The 20,574-nt window shown below is 38.1% G+C and overlaps 1 protein-coding gene across 2 annotated transcripts in view; it reads left to right on the plus strand.

The window, feature by feature from the left end:
- The window catches only part of wdr62 (WD repeat domain 62), a 34,605-nt gene that overhangs the window by 5,134 nt on the left and 8,897 nt on the right, over window positions 1-20,574 (plus strand). For both annotated transcript variants that reach the window (XM_056262550.1, XM_056262551.1), the window contains exons 6-23: window positions 1,219-1,356; window positions 1,817-1,999; window positions 4,743-4,903; window positions 5,815-6,004; window positions 6,080-6,229; window positions 7,507-7,670; window positions 7,749-7,840; window positions 8,845-8,970; window positions 9,083-9,153; window positions 11,637-11,758; window positions 11,931-12,006; window positions 12,118-12,229; window positions 12,366-12,429; window positions 13,223-13,345; window positions 16,743-16,870; window positions 18,696-18,757; window positions 18,839-19,108; window positions 19,959-20,113. In XM_056262550.1, coding sequence (XP_056118525.1) covers window positions 1,219-1,356; window positions 1,817-1,999; window positions 4,743-4,903; window positions 5,815-6,004; window positions 6,080-6,229; window positions 7,507-7,670; window positions 7,749-7,840; window positions 8,845-8,970; window positions 9,083-9,153; window positions 11,637-11,758; window positions 11,931-12,006; window positions 12,118-12,229; window positions 12,366-12,429; window positions 13,223-13,345; window positions 16,743-16,870; window positions 18,696-18,757; window positions 18,839-19,108; window positions 19,959-20,113 — 2,387 coding nt within the window. The remainder of the gene's footprint in view (window positions 1-1,218; window positions 1,357-1,816; window positions 2,000-4,742; window positions 4,904-5,814; window positions 6,005-6,079; window positions 6,230-7,506; window positions 7,671-7,748; window positions 7,841-8,844; window positions 8,971-9,082; window positions 9,154-11,636; window positions 11,759-11,930; window positions 12,007-12,117; window positions 12,230-12,365; window positions 12,430-13,222; window positions 13,346-16,742; window positions 16,871-18,695; window positions 18,758-18,838; window positions 19,109-19,958; window positions 20,114-20,574) is intronic.

Raw genomic sequence — 20,574 nt, forward strand, 5'->3', positions numbered from 1 at the left:
TCCGATTTTTCAGAGTTTGACCTGCCGATACCGATTTCATTTTTTCTAACCACTTTACAGCACACACAAATATTTATTTTCTCTCTTTTCTTTAGTAGAACATTTGACATTTTGCATAGAACATTTTTGAACAGTAATCGCTATAAAATAGGACTATATAAATTACTCCTTGTGTGGGAAATTCACACACATCTGAAGTGCAGTGTTATGGAAGAACCATTTCCATCTTTTCACATCCAATATCCAACTAAAAAAGTTTGTTCATTTCAAAAAGAAAATTCATTTTCTTTTCTGACATATACTCCAGTTCTTGTTAAAACACACCAGACATGCAAATTCTGTGCATTTTGGGCACTTTTGTGTGAAATCATATTTATTTTGTCCAGCAAAAGTGTGCTTTCACTTTAAGTGAGCGTGAGCAGTGCAGCAAAAATAGACTCTGCGCCGAAACCCGCGCTTCACCGCTGCTCCTGCTCGACGCTCCCGGTGTGAATGCACTCATTGATTAACAGGCACGCCGGAAATAATACGCGCTGCTCACGTATGCGGTGTGAAACGGCCGTAATTCACGAGGTTTCCTACATGTGCGTTCCGTGTGCACGTGTGATGCTGATGTTGCGTGATGTTAATCATGCGGCGCCCGAGTGCATTTGACCGGCATAAAATCGGCATATGTCGGGCTGACCGGCCGGTCGCCGATCACGTGAAAATCGGCCAATCCCGGTCACCAGCCGATCAATCGGTGCATCTCTAATTTCTATCACTTGTGGCATCACAAACAAGCAAATGTTTTAGTGTGAAAGCTGAGTGACTTTACATCATTCCCTACAGACTTGCTCGCTCTTTTTCTCAATATAGAGATTATAGATACATAATATTATCTACGTTATATTGCGCTATGTTTAAAATGGACACTTTGCGACTCGCATATCATCTGGAATTTTGAGATTCCCAGTTAGTAAATAAGACGTCACTCACTTGCTCGTTCATGTGCTCTGAACTCAAAATGAGGATGTTTCTGACTCCACTTGATGGCACATTAACCTCCTCTAGTGATGTTTGTTTAGGTTGCAGGGTGTTTAGAGTGAATTTTGTGAATGTTAACGTGTTCAGGGAGCAGTGGACGCTGCATAGGGGACTGCCAATCGGGACGCAGCTTGTGAGTTTGGTTTACAAGAATATATAAATAATGCTTTTAAATCTTCTCCTTGCTTGCAGAAGGGGACTGTAATCGCATCCAATAAGGTGTCCAGCCGTGTGCTCGCTGTGTCGTTCTCGGAGGACAACAGCTACTTTGTAACGGCGGGGAACAGGCATGTTAAGTTCTGGTACCTTGACGCCTCAAAGGAAAGACGGGTGAGACGCTTGGCACATGTTGCTACAGTCTAAATTTAGACTGGATTTCCAGTGCATCTGTAGTCTTCAATAGCATTTTTAAAAATTATAAAAGTTAATCTAAATAAAGACTATGGACTTTGAGGTAGAGGTGGGCTTTAGGGACTGGGACAAGTAATGACCCAATAAGGCAGCATCCATTTATGATTTTAGTAAAAAAAAAACATATTCTGTGTATATGATTATATTATTGCGTGCTATTTTATAATGTGCTACAACACACTGAGGTGAGAATAGCATCCGCCACTATCTTACACCTGTTGAGTGCTGATATGAATCGAAGTGTTTAGTGCAGTTTCCTTTGTTTGCCCACATCCTTTCTGTGACTGGGTTTTTGTTTTCTAACTAAATAGAGCACAAAACATATGCACACGCTTTCTTCATGTCATTTGTGGAGATTGTCACCTGTTGTGTCCTGCAGGTTAACAGTACGGTGCCCCTGATTGGTCGCTCGGGGCTGCTCGGGGAGCACCAGAACAGTCAGTTCTGCGGTCTGGCGTGTGGCCGCGGCTCTATGGCCAGCAGCACCTACTGCATCACACACACGGGTCTGCTGTGCCAGTTCAACAGCAACCGGCAGCTGGACTCCTGGGTTGATCTCAAGGCAAGTTGCGCACTGTGCCTTTTCATTGCTCTGTGATCCACTTAAAACCCTTTAATAGGGCTGGGTTGACGAAATCCACTTCTTGATTTTAATCCGATATCGATTCTCAAATCCATCTTTTAGTCTTTGCTGTTTTCAGTTGATGCATGAACAAAACTGCACTAAACATTTAGGGGCTGTTTACATTTCACCGTTTTCAACTAAAAGCGGAAAACTTGTCCGTTCATTGACACGACCAACGGCGTTTCGAGTGGCTGAAAGCACAAGTTTTGAAAACGAGTTTCAAAGTGCAAGTTTTTGAAAACGTTCTCCGTGTAAACAACAAAAACGTGAATCTCTGAAGACGATGACGTCATGCACATGCGTATATGTGTTCAGTCTATAGTGTTTCATCGCATCTAATGGCCTGGCAGAGGAATACAGCGTTTTTAGTAATTTTCGTGGATCCGTGTGAATGGGGATCGTTTAGACAATGGTGTCGTCTGTACGTGGAAAACTCAAAGGAACAACTTCTCCGTTTTAAGCATATCGGTGTCTTGTAAACGTACCCTTAGTTATATTGCGCCTCCCATCCAAGAAATGGCAATAAGCTTTGTTACTTTTGATAACAAAAGTCTCAGCTATTAAATCCTGTCTCTTTATTGTGGCATGGCAGACGGCCGTTACCGCCTTAGTTCAAGCGAACACGCAGCAATGATCTCATCTCTTCCTCTTTACTACTAGTTACAGCACAAAATAAACTACATTTTTTCATAGTAAAATAAAATGTCGCTGTAGTTTGCCTTTTTTTTTGCCAATTAATTTTGTCACATAAATACTGTAAATAAGTTTAGTGTTTTTTTCTTTCTCATTTCTCATATTAAATTTTTTTTTTAATGCCAGCCAAGTCGAAAGTTTTTATGACACCAATTGTCAAAGTAATTTATTATAAAAACGGTCTTATGTACAACTTAAAGCTGCTGTAGGTAACTTTTGAAAACATGTATTTGCTAAAACTGTCATTATGTCCTGACAGTAGAATATGAGACAGATAATCTGTGTAAAAATCAAGCTCCTCTGGCTCCTCCTAGTGGTCCTATTGCCATTTGCAAGAAATACACGCTCCCGGTCAGAAACAACCAATCAGAGCCAGGAGGAATGTCTTAGCAGTGTCAATCACGCTCGTGTACGCGCTGATCACACCCCTCTCTTGCACAGCGCGAGCGCCGGAGCGCGAGCCGTCGTTCAAACTCAAGATTGCCGGCGAGCTGCAGCTGTGCTTATGACGGAGAAACAACCTAAACTGCCAATTCTCGAGTGACACCTGCTCATAAAACAAAGAGGTAAAAGGAAAAAGACTGATGACGATAAACAAGCGAAAAAGAAAGAATTACACAGAGCCCATTGACTCGGTGTCAAAACTCTAGCCGCATAACATATAGATAAAATGTCACGCACTCTGCTAAGCAACAATTGAAACCTGCTAATTCACTGGCTTGTCATGTTGCTGAAATAATGTACTAGCACACCTTATCTAGCATTATATATCGCTAGAATAATTACTTGCATACTGTAACGTTAGTTACCGTTATATTAACGTTATCTTACTAGCTATTTATAACTTATAGAAAGAGTGCAACGTTATAAAGTTACATGTAGGCTATTGCAAAATACATAATGATTTGAGGACCAAGTTTGTAGTCAAAGTATGGGCAGGCCATAGTCAATGTGAAGCATATTATTGACGTTTAGCCCCTATTAGTGAATGTGCCATATAACTTTTTATCCACCGTCATCGGTGGGCCTGTTTACTAGCCTGCGCGTTCACGACGGGCTCCGCTGTGGAGGACGAGCTGTGGAGGGAGGGCTGTAGCGCAGCAGAGAGCAAGGGGTGGGACCTGTAAGTTGTGCTGCTTCAAATTTTCAGGCTAAGTCAACGTTTTCTCAAAACTCCCTACTGCAGCTTTAGTGTTTGTATTCAAATCAGCTGGTAATTTTATACTTTAATATTATAGTAATATTGTATAGTAATATACCAACTGACAGGGTTCCGGTATAGTTTACAGCATTAGTTGTAGATTTGTATCCTTGAGAAACTTTACATATATTGCACCCGATATATTTCCAAATGAACTGATATCAAATTGAATCGCAAGCTTTTTAATCTAATCGAATTGTCAAATTTGTGTTAATGTCCAGCCCTACATTTTAACCCCACATATTTTTGATATCTACATTATCTGACACCTTTTCAGCAGTCCATTCCCAATTGCCCTCTGAACTTCATTTATTTGCATTTTTTTTTTTTTTAACTGAGGCATGAATATATTTAGCTGATATAAATCTATTTAAATTGCTCTATATCAATCATTTTAAATATTTATATATAATTTTAATACACAATGCATTTCAGTTGATCATTGCATGTGGATCCTATCGCATTGAAGAGATAAAATTCCAGATCCAGACATAGATGATAATCTATGCGAGTGCCTGGATGTGGAATTTTATCTCTTCAAAGCGATAGGAAAAACCTACAATTGTTTGCGTTTTGTTCCCCTTCCTGGAGCACCAACAGTTCTTCAACAAATCTGAATCTAATATTCCTTGTAATTTGTAGTAATCCCCATTAAAAAGTACATTTGCACACATCCAGTAAGACCCTACAAAATATTCAAGCATTTATTACACAACAAATAGGACAGGGTTTATAGGATGCCATGTATAAAGTATGCTGTCGTGTGTCTTTGTTTTGCGTCTGTAGACGACGTCAGCACAGGGCTTGTCGGTGAGCGAGACGTTTGTTTTCTGCGGCTGTGCTGACGGGACGGTGCGCGTGTTCAGCCCTCAGGACCTGCGCTACATCACCACTCTGCACCGGCCGCACTGCTTGGGGGTCGATGTGTCTCAGGGCACACAGCCGGGGTAAGAGTGAGACTCTCAGGCCAGATGCAAACGCCATACGTTTGTTGATTTAAAGGGCTCACATTACCGTCACATGCAAAAAACTAAGATTAATGATTGGTTTCTGTAATTGAGTTTAAGTAAAACTATACCTGATCCACAGTTTTTCTACTTTAAACGAAAGGAGGAAAAAAAATGGACTATGTTGGAGGAGAAACAAGATTTCACGTGTAGTCCAGTAAAATATTGTTCAAAGCTTGCAAAACAGAATAGAAAGCAAGCATATGGCTTAATCCGGATATATGATCTCACGTACCTTTCGAAATGTTTCTATATTCGCTGCCATTACTAAGACTTTAATTCTTTGTACTTCACACGTATCCAGAAATCCATGTAAAAGCAACTTTCACACGCGTAAAAATGTTTAGTGGACCTTAACTTTTGCTTATAAGTTGTTGTTATTATTATGATTCAGATTATTAAAAAAAACATAATTTGTATTCCAGAAAATACGATACTTCAGACATGTAGCTTTAACTTCACAACTATTTCAAGTTTATTGTTGTAAAAGGAATTAGCTTTACTTGAAATGTTGATTAATTGATTTACTTTGCATTAATTGCAATAAACTTTAACTTAAAATATTTTTTTAAAAATAATGAAATAGCTGATAAAAACTATAGACATATTTCTAATAAAATGATAAAAAACAAAATTACTAAAACTTTAACTAGAGTTAATATAAAAATAGAATGTATAAAAAATAAAACCAAATTCAAAATATTAACAAAAACTATAATAGTGTCAATACAACACTGGTGTGAATAATGTTGGCAAAATAAATCCGTTATTATCGCGTATGTATAATTGTTCAAACATTTTTTGTTAAACATCAAATGTAATTTTTTCTTTGATTGCTTCTCTATTCATAGGCATTTGTTCGGTGCAAACCCAGAAGCACAGTATCCAGATACCCTGGCTTTAACCTTTGACCCTGTGACCAGGCACTTGACGTGTGTGTATAATGACCACAGTGTGTACGTGTGGGACGTGCGGGACATTCGCAATGTTGGGAAGGTCTATTCAGCTCTGTACCACAGCGGGTGTGTGTGGAGTGTGGAGGTGCGTTACTCACACCAGCTCATGTTGAGGTTATCAGAACAAGGCCAGTTTATGAATGCATAATATCCTCTGCAGACCTACCCTGATCTTGAAGATTCATCAGCGTGTCTGTCGCCCGGATCTTTCCTCACCTGTTCATCTGATAACACCATCCGCCTGTGGAAAAGTGAGTCGCCGCAGAGTCACGGCTCGGCTCTCGGCCTTCGACACAACCTCTACAGCCAGGTAAGGATGATAATAATTCATTTTATTTGTGGGCGCCTTTCAAGACACTCAAGGACACCTTAAAATAATAAAATGCATAATTATACAGAGGAAAACAACAAAAAAAGTAAAAGTGATTTGTAAAATCAATTACCCAATAACATGGCTAAAATCAACCAGGATAGGCTAATCTAAAAAAAAAAAAAAAAAAAAGTTTTAAGACGTGATTTAAAAATTTAAAGACTATTACGTATACGCACTACTGCTAGACGGCGGGTCATCACAGTTCACACAAATATTTTCCTAATTTGTCTGAACAGCAGAGAACGCATATTTTGTCTTTTTATTTATTTGTTATGGGTTCGTACGGTCATGAAAAACCTGGAAAAGTTATGGAATTTTAAAATGGCAATTTCCAGGCCTGGAAAAGTTTGAAGAAAATAAATAAACCCAGAAAGTTTTTGGAAAACTCATGGAAATTGGTTTCACAGATATCTGTATAATAGAATATATGTTTAATCAGTGCCTGAATGTGATTTTGCAGGTAGTGCGCTTAGTTTTACTAACGCCCCTCGTTTTCCAAAACTAAATTCAGGCCGTGGTTTATTTGATAATATTGCTTGAACAAATTACAGTACTTGGGATTCATGACGTTATGTTCACAGTCGTAGTCATCAGTTGTCCTCCTAAAAGACTTTTTGTTCATCTTTGAAACACAAATTAAGATATTAAAGTTGTAATGAAATCCAAATTGACCCTATTTACTTTGTTAGCGCACATTATTAGTCTTGTGGTGGACAATTAATGTGTGCAAGTTAATACACAAACTATTTTTTTTTCTGTCTTTAATCAAAATCTGAAAATATGCTTCTGTTCTGGAATGGCGTTCCTCCTTTGACGGCAGTTTGATGGCTTGGGTTGAATATCCTTAAAGGGTTTGTTCACCCAGAAATGAAAACTATCCCATGATAAAAATATCCTGGCTCTTCCAAGCTTTATAATGGGAGTGAATGTTACCCGAGATTTTGAAGCCCATTATAAAAGTGACACAGATTCCAGGGGGTTAATAAAGACCTTCTGAAGTGAAGCGATGCGTTTTTGTAAGAAAAATATCCATATGTATAACTGAATAAAAGCCTAAATTAAATCTGTTCATCATATACATTGTGTCTCTTCAGAGGACTTGGATTAATCCACTTGATTCATATGGAGGATGACAGATCATTGTAAATAATGACAGAATGGTTTGCCAGTGTCTTCTTGAGTTCATTGGTTTATTGTATGTGAATGTGTTTCAGGACATCGTAAGGATAGTATATGTGGACGATGACACGCAGTACCTCAAAGCTGAGGCTGAGAAAGCTGAGGGAGGAGGTCAGGATGGTAAATCTGGGATCAGGGTGATGGGAATCAGCCCAGATGGACAGCATTTGGCAGCTGGAGACCGCAGTGGGAACCTGAGGTGAGGGGAGTGAGGCGTCTGTGCAGAGAACGAAATCCTACATCTATATATATGCTGAAGCGATGGTCTCTTCTTCAGGATCTTCGGCTTGCAGTTTATGGACGAGCTGCTGAAAATCGAGGCTCATGATTCGGAGGTCTTGTGTCTAGCCTTCTCTCCTAATGAGACCGGTAAGTGAGCCTTTATTTCAAATGCATATTTTGTAATGCACAACAACTAGTAGGGATACTTTGCAATTGGCAAAATGAGCTTTCAATAAAACTAGGCTGCCTATGCAGTAGAAAGGTTTTTGAATTTTTTATTTATTTTTTATAATAAATTTGGTGCTACCTTACCAGAGAGAACTGAGAAAAAAGGCTCTTTTGCCAAAGAGGTAGGAAAACACCCATAATGCACTGGACATGCTGCTGTCCGAGGCCACTCCCATCAGTCTGCAATAGATACGCTTGACCAGAGTCAAATACCGCCTTGCTTTAGTAGGAAATGCCTCTTAGCAAACTTTCAGTCATAATGGTGTCGACTTTTTGAGTTCTTGCGAGTTACTTTCGGTTTCCAGTGAAGGATAAAGCGTGTTGTGGGCAGTGGCTATAAGCTGAAAAGAGTACGGAGAGAACGCCGCGACGGAGAATGTAAAAAACCTCTGTGGTTGTGGTCAACGTTTAATGCCAAAAGGAGGGAAAAAACTGGAAGAAACTGGCAATCTGTCAGTTTGGCCCGACGCAAAACACTCGCATTCAGACAGAAAGCTGTTGTCATAGTGTTCCATAATTCTGTTTAAAGAGTTGACAGTACGTTACCATTTTCAGAGATAGTAAACCCTACCCTTACAATAACTGTTCTGTTAATAACCCTCTGTCGATCTGACGGTCTGTGGGCGGGGATACGAAGTGCGGAAATATAATCTGTAGGTTTCACGAAAGCTTTCACAAGTCCGCCGGATGACATTTCGATTTTTTTAATAGTAGTAAACATTGTTCCTTTATATATACTACCGACATTGTCATCACAATACAACGCGGGTTGAAAATCTGTGAAGTTACCGGTACTCTAAGTTTGAGGAGAAATGTATACTAGTGTTAGACATGCTGAGCTGAGTCGTGATCGGCTCACTGTAGTGTAAAACACTACACATTATCATTATCTACAGTGCAGAAGAGTGTGTTTCTCCTGTCAGGTTTGCATCTGTTGGCTTCTGCAAGTCGTGATCGGCTCATTCACATCTTTGACGTGGAGAAGAAATGCAACCTAGTGCAGACGGTTTACGATCATTCGGCCTCCATCACTGCCATCAAATTCACAGGTCAGTTCTCAATGTTCATACACTGAAGAGATTTGCTGCTGGTTTCCACCAAATCTTTCGGCTATTCTGACTTTTCTTACGTTTCTTGTCTTTCGTGCACGTGTTTTTGCAGGTCTGAATTCAGAGTTGTGTTTGGTCAGCTGTGGCGCTGACAAGAGCATCTATTTTCGATCTGCTGAGAAGGTGAGGATGAAGTGGTTACCCTTCAGATTGGTGTTACTGCTATAATGTTATAGAGGTATATCTTGTGTATCTACTGCAGAGAGGTTTCACTCGGATAGATGAGCAGATCATCCAAAATATGGTCATGCATTTGGAGATATTCAACAACAATTATGCCGGCTAAATATGCCATGGACTCCACATTCTAGTTTTTTATTTACTTATTTTATATTATCAATTTATTACCCTCTGATACATCAGTTATTAAATCAAGAAGGGAAAGAAAAAAATGCTTAATGATTTAAATAAATTAATATGGTACTCTATATTAGATTTAAAAAAAAATATAAAACATTTTTTAATCTTTTTAAAAAAAAAACTTTTTTCTTTAACATAAAATTAGGGCTCTATGATGTATTTTTCCTCAAATTCAGTATTTTTTTTGTAATTTAACTTTATTTATATTTTCCTAGCATATATTTAGATTTAAAAAAAAAGTATAAATGTATATATACATTTTTTCTATCTAATTTTATATTTAAATTAGTGCTGGGCAAGTTAACGCGTTATTATCGCGTTAACGCATTTATTAATTAATGCCGACAATTTTTTTATCGCGCGTTAACGCAGAGTTTTTTTTATTATTATTTTGAAAGTCCGTTGCTCACTGGCTCTGAATACACATAGGCCTACAGTCAAACCATGATCACAGGAGGGGTGGGATGTTGGTCAGCCAGCAAATAACCCACCCAAACAAGCAGTGGAGAGGCTTTGGCAGGTTCTCTCAGGTGAACAGAAAGGGAGACAGCGCTCCGCGAGTGAATGACAGGCGCTCTATGGATAGTAACCATGGCAACGGCTTCTGTACGCTATGCAACTGTAGCCTTTTTAACTTAAATTAAAATTATACATAACTTTACCTGATAGGCCTGCGTTTAGTTTAGCGGGGATGCTCTGCCATGTGAATTCCCTCCTGTTGATATCCTGATAATTTAGATTCTGGAAACTCACAAACAGCGAGCCGAGGATCAGTCTCTCTTCCAATGATTTGTGCTGCGCGTCGTGTACAAAAAAGTTAGACAATTCAACTTCGGCAACGCGCGGGCGCGTGCGTGAGGCGAGCATGACCGCAACAGTTTCACAGGAACGCACCCGCTTGTCGCTGCACCTGTGCTCGACCACTTCACCTCACTCTAGGCTGATTTATACTTCTGCGTCGGACCTACGCCGGAGCCTCTACGCTATAGACTACGCTTTGGTTTTCATAAATATATCTGCGTCGTTGTCCGCGTTGACGCGCAATTACACATGCAGAGGGAGAGTGTGAAACCCGGGGAGCGGTTCTAGCAATCACAGCGCTTGCGGTACGCGTAGAATTGACGTTACATTTTTGGAGAGATGCACGTCAGGGTACGCGCGCTACACAGCTACGGCGTGAGTTCGACGCAGAAGTATAAATTGGGCTTTACCTCTGTTTAATGTAATCTTAGGTGGGAAACCATGGCATGCCATGACCAAACCTAAGCTGCTATCAGAGAAGTAACGTTGGTCGACTTATATCTGTAGTAGTGATCATGACCCTTTGACTACATAGACTGTTTCTGCTGCTCCCTGATACAAGATACCTGTTCAGAAAAAAACACACAAGAAAACAGGACTCGTTTTAACAAGCTAGATAAAAGGTAATGCTAAAGGTAATGCTAGATAAAGGTAATGTAAACAAAGCTATTTGCCACTGCCAGGGGGCAAATAGCTTTGTTTAAATATTTGATTTGATTACATTAATGTTTAAGTTGAGATTTACAAGAAATATTTTATTGATACTGTGTAAAGGGAATACTGCTGGTATAAAAGCACCTTATTTGTTTAAAGTTTTTGCAAACCACATGTTATTGCACTTTTGTAGCAGTACATTTAAATCAAAAGTGCACAATACACTACTTTAGAATTCATTATTCAATTTTGCGCGTAACAATGCGATTAATCGCGATTAATCGCAAGAAGATCATGCGATTAATCGCGATTAAATTTTTTAATCGTTGCCCAGCACTAATTTAAATATATATACATAGTTATCTTAATGTGTATATATATATATTTATACTTAAAAAAAATCTAAATATATGCTAGGATAATATAAATAAATAGTTAAATTACAAAAAATACTGAATTTGAGGAAAAACACAAAGAGCCCTAATTTTATCTTTGCTAATCTTTTAATAAATGTATGTAAATTGGTGTAAGTTCCATGATTTAAATTAGTTTGACATGCTTTTTTACCTATTAAAATTGAATCAAATCATTAAAATGGAATTTTAAATGGAGGGGAATAAACTAAATGGTTGAAAGGCTTTAAAAGACCTGTCCACTGTAGTGGACATCATGTGTCAGAGGGCTAATCTGAAAAATGATTTCTTGGCTTTGCTTTTAATTAATGTACCTTTTAAAGTCTCTTTTTTTAAATGTACTTTCTGACTATTGTTGTTTTGTGTTTCTTCTCAAAGACCTCAGAGGGCTTGAACTTCTCACGATCACATCACATAGTGGAGAAGACCACACTGTATGACATGGACCTGGACGCCACGCGCACACACACGGCCATTGCGTGCCAGGACCGCAACATTAGGTAGGTACTATAACATTAGTACTGTGAACTTCTGGTTGAAAGGGTCAGTTCTTATGTATGTTTGTTTTATGCTCGGTACAATAATTATTTGTCTGCTTTTAAGCATAACAATGACATTTATCAAATCTTCAAAGAGTTATATGCATTAATATATGTTCTTTTGTATGTTCAGAGTGTACGATGTGAGGAGTGGCAAGATGAAAAAGTGTTTCAAGGGTTCCCTGAATGATGATGGGACACTGCTCAAGGTGTGTGTGTGGTAGTTAGTTACACAAACAGCATTATACACACAGAGTAAATTATGTTTGCAGTCAAAACCCTTTGCATTGTTGGCAATAAGATTGTGTTTCTGCTCTCAGGTCCAGTTGGATCCCTCTGGCATGTTTCTGGCCACCAGTTGTTCAGACAAAAACATCTGCATCTTTGACTATGAGTCAGGCGAATGTGTGGCCACCTTATTTGGACATTCGGGTACGTTTATTTTTCTTAATCAATGATTTCATTCTTACTCTTCAGAAATATGTATGTGTAAAAAAAATAAAGTACATATATATATATGTGTGTGTGTGTATGTATATTTATTAAAAAAACGTTTATTCTCCCTCAGAAATTGTTACAGGAATGAAGTTCAGCCGGGACTGCCGGCATCTGATCACCGTATCTGGTGACAGGTACATCTTTTAAATTGGTTTTTTACTTTATTTTACTACTGATTTTTCCAGAAACTGTTTTATACAGTATAAAAAAAAAAAAGTATTTACAGTATTTGACCTTTTAAATATTTTAACATTTTTTAATCCGATATCAAACAACATGCAAACGTGGATTGAAGGATTCCCGTGGGTCCTTAAAGTCTTGTCTAATCAAATTTAAAGCTGTAAAAAGCTTTATATCCTAAATCTTATAACAAAAGTCTTAATTATCATTTTAAGAGGTCTTAAATTTGGGCATGGATAAACAGGAATCATCAATACACTTCATGTGATTATTAAACTTCAATAGGCGATGATTTAATTAAATTGATCACTGAACGTTCAAAGTCTAAATGTGGCGCTGTTGTTCAGAGCAATCAATAAATACCATGCTTTTGTATTGCTTATGATTATCTTTTTTTCTTTTTTTTTGACTTATGGCAATGTTTACTTTGTTTTTATATTTTAATGTTTTTGATGTTTGAAAGTGTATTTTCTCATCTTTTTGAGTGAGCAGCTGGGAGTAGTAAAGCTTAGAGATTACAAGTCCATTTTGAGCCACATATGCTGAAAGGCACAAGCTTTGTTAAATGGCTAAAGTAAATTAGATAGTACAGAATATCAAAATGTCACAAAAGTATTAGTCTCTCACATTAGCAGCAACGCTTCAAATTCTTTCTTGAAAATATTCTCTGCTCAACCTTACCTCAGTGCGTGTTAAAAACACACTCACTGATTCAGATCACAGTGTAATGTGTGTTTGTGTGTCCAGCTGTGTGTTTGTGTGGCGCCTGGACTCTCAGATGACCAACTCCATGAGGAAGAGGTTGGCGGAGAGAAAGCAGAAAGCAGGCCTGAGGGTTCAACGGGCCCCCAGCAAACAAGAAGCCATCAGGTAGAGTCATTTAGCCCCATGAAAACTGCGAATCTGATCTCTGCCTGTGTCACATTCGCGCTGGGGGTGTTTGCGTAGACCCAGGTTGAGTTGATGCGTGTGTGTGATTTGTGTATAGAGAGAGGTTTTTTGCAAACGTACTTCTAGGGGTGGGCAGTGCAAAAAAAAAAACTACATTGAGTTTAAGGTGCTGTCACATTTACTTTGACTGGATTTTGTGCCCACGAAATTCAAACAAATTCAATAGGAAAATGTACAATCGCGTGAGGGCGAAAGATTTCCCCTTGTACATTTCGCAACTGGTTCAAGTTAGACACATGGATTTAAAAAGCATGGTTTGACTGAGCTGTGCTTCATACATCGCTAACTACACAGATAGATTGCTGACCTTTTTGACCACTGTATTTTAGTCTTTAAGTCTCCCCGTAGTCAATCATTTTATCCCTTAAAACTCATCTTTGATCACCAAAATGACACATTGAAACTTTTTTTTTTTTTTCTGTGATAAAAAAATTATTCATGCCTTAAAATAGCTTGTGTAACTCTACATCCTTCATTTATTATTTGCAGACCCATCATATAGTTCATCATATAACATCATTATATACATCATGCACCTGTTATATTGCTAAATGTATTAGCGATTTCAAACAGTGTTTGTGTTTTCTCACCGCAGTTTTAAGGAGAATATATATTTAAGGAGATAATTGTGTTGATTTATGAATTTGTACAGTGTTTGTCTTAAAGCATATTAAAAACACCACATAGACATAAACAACAATAAAAACTTGATTTACACCACAGGAGGACTTTAAATGTTATAATGAAATCTTAATTATTTAAAGCAGTCACGGTAAATCACAATACAGCTTAATATAATGCTGCAATTATGACTTTTTTTCTTTATTTTATTTTCATCATGATAATCTTCACAAATGTCAAGATTCATCAGGCTCAAGTTGTGAAACAATGGTAATTAGGGCTGGGCGATATGGAGCAAAAAATATATCTCGATATATTTTGCTATATCTCGATATTCGATATATATCTCGATATCTTTACAGGAAAATGGATGTGAATACAACTCAAATTATAGGCCTACAATCAATAGAAAATTAATTTTCCATAACAGAATGTAACCAAATGAGAAAAATTAAACACAGGGCCTGAATTTCGTCATCATTATTAATCACGTGATTCATAGAAACTGAATAAAGTAATCAAATGGAAAATAACACTGAGTAGTATTTTAGTCCTGAATAAATTAAATACATAGGTTATTAATCCTGATTCCTTTAACTTAAAGCTATCTTTTGTTGTATTGACAACAAAATGAATGACACACACATATGGCTTCCGTCACTTTAAGAGCTAGTGCACGGATCCTGTGTTCATTATACTGGCATGCGTTTTATGCTTATTAAAGACAAAACCGACTATGTTTAGAGTATACTCACGACGACCGAAATTGACAATTTAGCGTGTTAAAGCAATATAATCCGCGAAAAATAACTTTTGTTACTGGCCAGCTGTTCTTAAGGCGGATTTTCTATGAATGTGCGCATAGAAAATAATTTCTCAGAGAGCGCGCGAGCACTGATTAGTTTAAAATCGCTTGAATGTTTAAACTGGTAAGACTTAAAAAGACGTGCAAATCGTAAACTTCAGTCACGATGCACTGCTGGCCCGATTGTGCGAGTGAATATCCATCATGTCCCGACTCCTAAACGTGAGTGTGTGTTATGGCCGCAGCTCTTGATGCTTGCCTTGCACAACACATTATGAGAGACGAGAAAGAAGCGGCACCGCTGAACACTCACGCTGTTTGTGAAATTGCGTCTGGCAGATAGTTGTTAAAAGAATGATTTGATTTTATAATCTGTGTGGATTACGATTGCGGGAATTTCCCGCATTATAAATGGGAGACCTGCGGGAATGATTAGAATTATGCGCAATACCCGCGCCGAAATTCGAGCCCTGCAATTAAAACAAGACGTTTGTAGTAGCCTTCTGATTACTGGAGTCCATTAATCGAACTTCCATGCCTCTTATATAGTAATTATATATTGTAGTATGTAGGCTACCAATTTACTAATGCAATTAATGCTCACACTCGGTTTCTCTCGTGCTCTGTCGCTCGCGCGCAGACACACTCGGAGTTCTGTAGCCTCCGGGCTGGTTGCGGATGAGACAATTGTTGAATGAGACAACACGCGAGGTGAGGGGGAACAAAAGCAAGGAGGCGGGGGCGAGCACAGCACAGAGAAGGCAAACAAGCAAAGTGGCGAAATCAGGATTAAATATAAACAATATATCGATATATACGATATGTCAAAATCCATATCGTGTTTAAAAAATATCTCGATATATTTTAAATATCGAGATATCGCCCACCCCTAATGGTAATTGAAATAAATGTGATGTAAGAGGTGCATCAATGTTTGGACAAGATGTTGTATTGTCAATGCTAGAGTCCAGCACTCTGTAAAGCCTCCTCCAGAACATCCCAAAGACTTTCAATCAATTTAAACTCGGATGTGGCAATTCATGATGTGTGAAAATTATTCTTCATGCTCCCTCACAACCTATTTTCACAATCTGAGCCTGATGAATCTCGGCATTGTCATCCTGGAATATGGCCATGATTTTTCTAAGAAATGAAGAGCTACACACTCCATCAATTAGAGTTAAGAACTGTTGCCAAACATATAACATCATAGAAACAATTATAATCACTGCAATAATGATCCAATCATAGACTCTTAAACATTTACCGATTTAAATACAAACAGTGACTTTTTTTGGCAGGGCAGCGAATAACAAGACTAAATACAATCGGCAGAAGTAAAGCTTCCCAACAGTTTCTTTCAGTCTTTAAAAAGCATTTTCCATAAAATTGAGTTAAAATGGTTTGCGTGATCATAACTCAACGAGGCTGTGAAAGCAACCCGTGAGTTAGATGAGTTTACCTGTTTGCCGTGAAGACATTTAATGACACATTTAGCCAGTTGTCAGAAACCGCCTTTAAGACAAGTAAAAAAATATCACAAGGGTGTATATTACTGATATATTTTATGTCATAGAATAAAACGTGAAGATATCTTGGGCTTGTGTTCAACTCAGACCTTATTTCAGGCATTTAACCAAAACCCCATTGACTTCAGGACGATGGATCCGGAAGTGCTAAAATTCTCATTTGTGTTTTGACCTACAAAAATATATCGTCCCTGCAGCACTCTGTGACTTATTCATCTTCAAAAGGCCATGATTTATTTAAATTAATGTGAAAGCCAATTTGTACTGTATGTTTACAAGAATTGCACATGCGTTTTAAAAACTGATATCTTGTCATAAATGGGAATGACTATCTGACTCTCTTTAAATGACTGTTGTTCAGGAGAGAGACCTACATCGCTGTGCCCTGCACTGCACCGCCTCACATGGAGGAAGAGGAGGAGGAGGAGGAGAATCCAGAAGATGCTGTGGACGACTGCAGGACTCCAGACAGACTCGACTCCACGGATGGTGCGTTGATGGGGCTCTTCTCTGGTGTTATCGGGCCTCTCCATCACATCAAGTTAGGGCCCAAGGAAATCCCTTTTATTTTTTCCCCAAATTCTTTTTTATTTAATTATTGAATTTAAATTTTAGTAATAAAAAACGTGTCTAATTAATGGAAATCAACATCTACAGCTTAACAAGTTATTAAAAGTTTTCTGTTTAAATTTTTCTGGATTCTGTTTTAGTTTTATAAACAAAAAGCATTTCTAATAAATTTAATTCATACAACTTTAACAATTTAATAAGGTATGCATTTTTTTACAATAATAGGGGCATTCAGAAATTCTGTGTTGTGTTTGGATTTTTCTGGATTTATGATTTAATACAAAATTTCAAAAGGCATTAACAATTAATATTTTAAAATGTTATCAATAGGGGTGGAACGGTACATGTATTCGTAATGAACCGAAACGGTACGGGCGTCACGGTTCGGTGCACGAATTTACACGGAGAATACACGGTATAAAAATAAATAAAACTCGTGTGAAAATTAATTAATGTAATGCGGAACTACTGTTAGATACGCGGGTTCTTTAGGGACACATAATCTGTACCATCGGCTAGCTCTGAACGCGCGTTCACTTCAAACGTTGGCTTTATACGCGCGTCCTATTCGCTTTGGACTAGCGTCGAACTAGACGCAATTTAACGCTCTATTCGCGTTTGGTGTGACCGCATAATGAACAGGCTGCGATGTCAAGATTGCAATGCTAGAGTGTGTGTGTGTGTGTGTGTGTGTGTGTGTGTGTGTGTGTGTGTGTGTGTGTGTGTGTGTGTGTGTGTGTGTGTGTGTGTGTGTGTGTGAGAGAGAGAGAGAGGCGCGGCCGCGATTGAACAGTGGAAACATAAAAAACATACTCCCTCATTTTGTTCATTCAGATCATTAAACCTGCAAAGTGTTTACTTATATTTGTGTACACTCGCAACACACACACACACACACATACACTGTTTTAAAAGCAAAACATATTTATCCAACTACATTTCAAAACAGTCTGTGGGTCCCATCATTTAGACATTCATCATATGGCATTGGTTTCCATTTCTTGTCCTCGGAGCACTAATCTTACACATTCTACATTGATTAAAAAAGAAAATCGTATGCGTTTTTAATGGTAATATTATTTTATACAGAAATCAATTATTTATAATTCAGATGAGAATAATGTTACATTGTTAATTAATAATGTTAATTAAAATTAAGGAAAACAAATATATGTATCTGAAATATAGCAAATTAATTTTAAATTAATTCAGGTACAATTACCAAACACATCGCAAGGTCTTTTTGTCTTTTTATTAATTTAATTAATAAACTAATTATATTAAACTATTGTCAGTGCACTACAAATAAACTGGTTCTATGCCTTTATTAATAAAACTTATTTAAAAAATACAATGCCTTCTGCATTTTTGTTTTGCTTTTCCCTCCATTGTACCGAAATCGTACCGAACCGTGATGTCTGAACCGAGGTATGAACCGAACCGTGACTTCTGTGTACCGTTCCACCCCTAGTTATCAAGTGAAAACACCAAAATAACACTTTTTAAATAGCTGTCTTTTTGCATGTTAATATTCACAGATACTAGTCCACATTGTGATTTGATTAATTATACCGCCCTACTTTTGATTTATTTGTCCAAACTTTTGTCCAGAAAAAAATTTACAGGAATTTACAGTGTGTGTTACACATGGTGGGAATCTTTGGGCCCTATTTCAATTTCACAAGCAAAATGTATTGAATTCTGTTTAAAATTGTATTTAATGGTCTTGACTGTTGCACTTTAGCATCTCTGGATTCTGTGGTGCTCCAAACCAATGGCAAAATGCCCATGTGGGTGCGCAGACTGGTATGTATGTTCCTGTTCTCATTAAATATGTCATTGCATATTGAATTCTGTCAAGACTAACGGATCTGCTTGATATCGCAGGGTGGAGGAGGTGAGAATGATGGTAGTGGCGTAGATAATCGAGCTCAGTACCAGCCTCAGGGACGCTGGGCAGTGCAGTCAGACCCACTAGCCATCCGCACCGTACTGGAGATGAAGAGCATGCAGCTTCCCCTGTCACACACTCCCAGCAGAGCCGTGGGAGAGGAGGACTTCGAGGAAGACTCGTGCTTCCACCCACAGAGTTTGGATAGTCTGTTGGATGAAGGCGTCGAAGACGATGATCTAGAGGAAGAGGAAAAAATTTGCAGTGTAAGTTTTGTTAATTTTGCAGTGCTAAACTAAGTTCATGATGATGCAATGGGCAATGTATGAATCAAACTCCTTAAGACTGCTGACAGTTTGTCTTTTTCAATGTGTCGTTTTATTATATAAATGTTTGTTTACCGACAAGTCATTTAGAACAGTGAAATCACTCCAGAAAGCTCTGTCCTGTCTTGCCTGCTCTCGGGGCGGGTGATGATTGCTTGCATTTAAATAATAATAATAATAATGGTAATATTTGTTCAATCCTTAAAGGAACAGTTCACTTAAAAATGAAAAATCTGTCATTTTTACTCACCCTCAAGTTGTTTCAAACAAACCTGTATAATTGTCTTTCTTCTGCTGAACACAAAGGAAGATATTTTGAAGAATGTCAGTAACCAGACATGGGGTCCATCAACTGTCTGGTTACTGTCATTCTTCAAAATATCTTCCTTTGTGTTCAGCAGAAGAAACTCATACAGATTTAGAACAACTTGAGGCTGAGTAAATGATGACAATTTTCATTTTTCAAGTGAACTATTCCTTTAACAACTGATCATGGACTACTGGGGAAAAAAACATGGACATTTATTGGTGAAAATTTGTCTGAACCCTGATTGTTAGTTTGGTACTCTTGGTCTTTTATCCCTGGCTGGCTTCACGTGGCCGGATATTGGAGAGTAATATTTCAAGCCATCTAGTGTGACAAACAACCTAAAATCTATTGCTCAAAGAATGAGCCAATAGTAGTAGCGATGCTTGTCTTGACACGAGTAACTTCACTAACAATTGTAACCACATAATTGTCTGCTGCTGCTATAACTGAAACATGAAAGTGTTTGTTTATTTGTTGTAGGTTTCCAGAGATGCGTTTAGCTCTTCTCTCCAAGGGCCAGATTTTCTGCAGTTGCCACATGGAGAGGAAAACTTCAATCCCAAGCACAGCTCACCAGAAAAGACTGGATACATTTTGTACCCTGCCAACAGCACTGCTCTATCCACTGGAGAAGGGTAAACCACTTATGACAACATCTGGCTTTGGTTCATTTTCCATTTTGGGAATAGGTTTATTAGCATTTATTCGTTTAGCAGATGCTTATCCAGCAACATGAGAATTGCTGCGATGCAATTGGTTTTGTTTTAATATTGGAAAATGCCTGGATGATGAGTTAGTGACATTGTGGTGAATACTGAAAAGGAAGCGGTCCAAGTATCAAGCCCTGAGGTATCCCAATGTTGGCTTGATGTGACCGTTACCAGTCCCCCACATTGAGTGACATTTGAGTTCATTTAATTCGAGGTACTTTTAAGTCACCTGATGTAGTTTTGGTTCCTTGCCACTGTCGCTTTTGGCTTGCTTAGTTGGGGACACTTAATATTCAACAATATTATTGATCTGCCTGCATTGACACCATTATATATGAGAACTGAACTGAGCTGGACGATGACATCACGGTTTTCGCCAGAGCGGC

Source organism: Rhinichthys klamathensis, unplaced genomic scaffold (assembly GCF_029890125.1).
Source record: "Rhinichthys klamathensis goyatoka isolate OS25496 unplaced genomic scaffold, OSU_Roscu_1.1 h1tg000194l_1, whole genome shotgun sequence".
Lineage (NCBI taxonomy): Eukaryota > Metazoa > Chordata > Actinopteri > Cypriniformes > Leuciscidae > Rhinichthys > Rhinichthys klamathensis.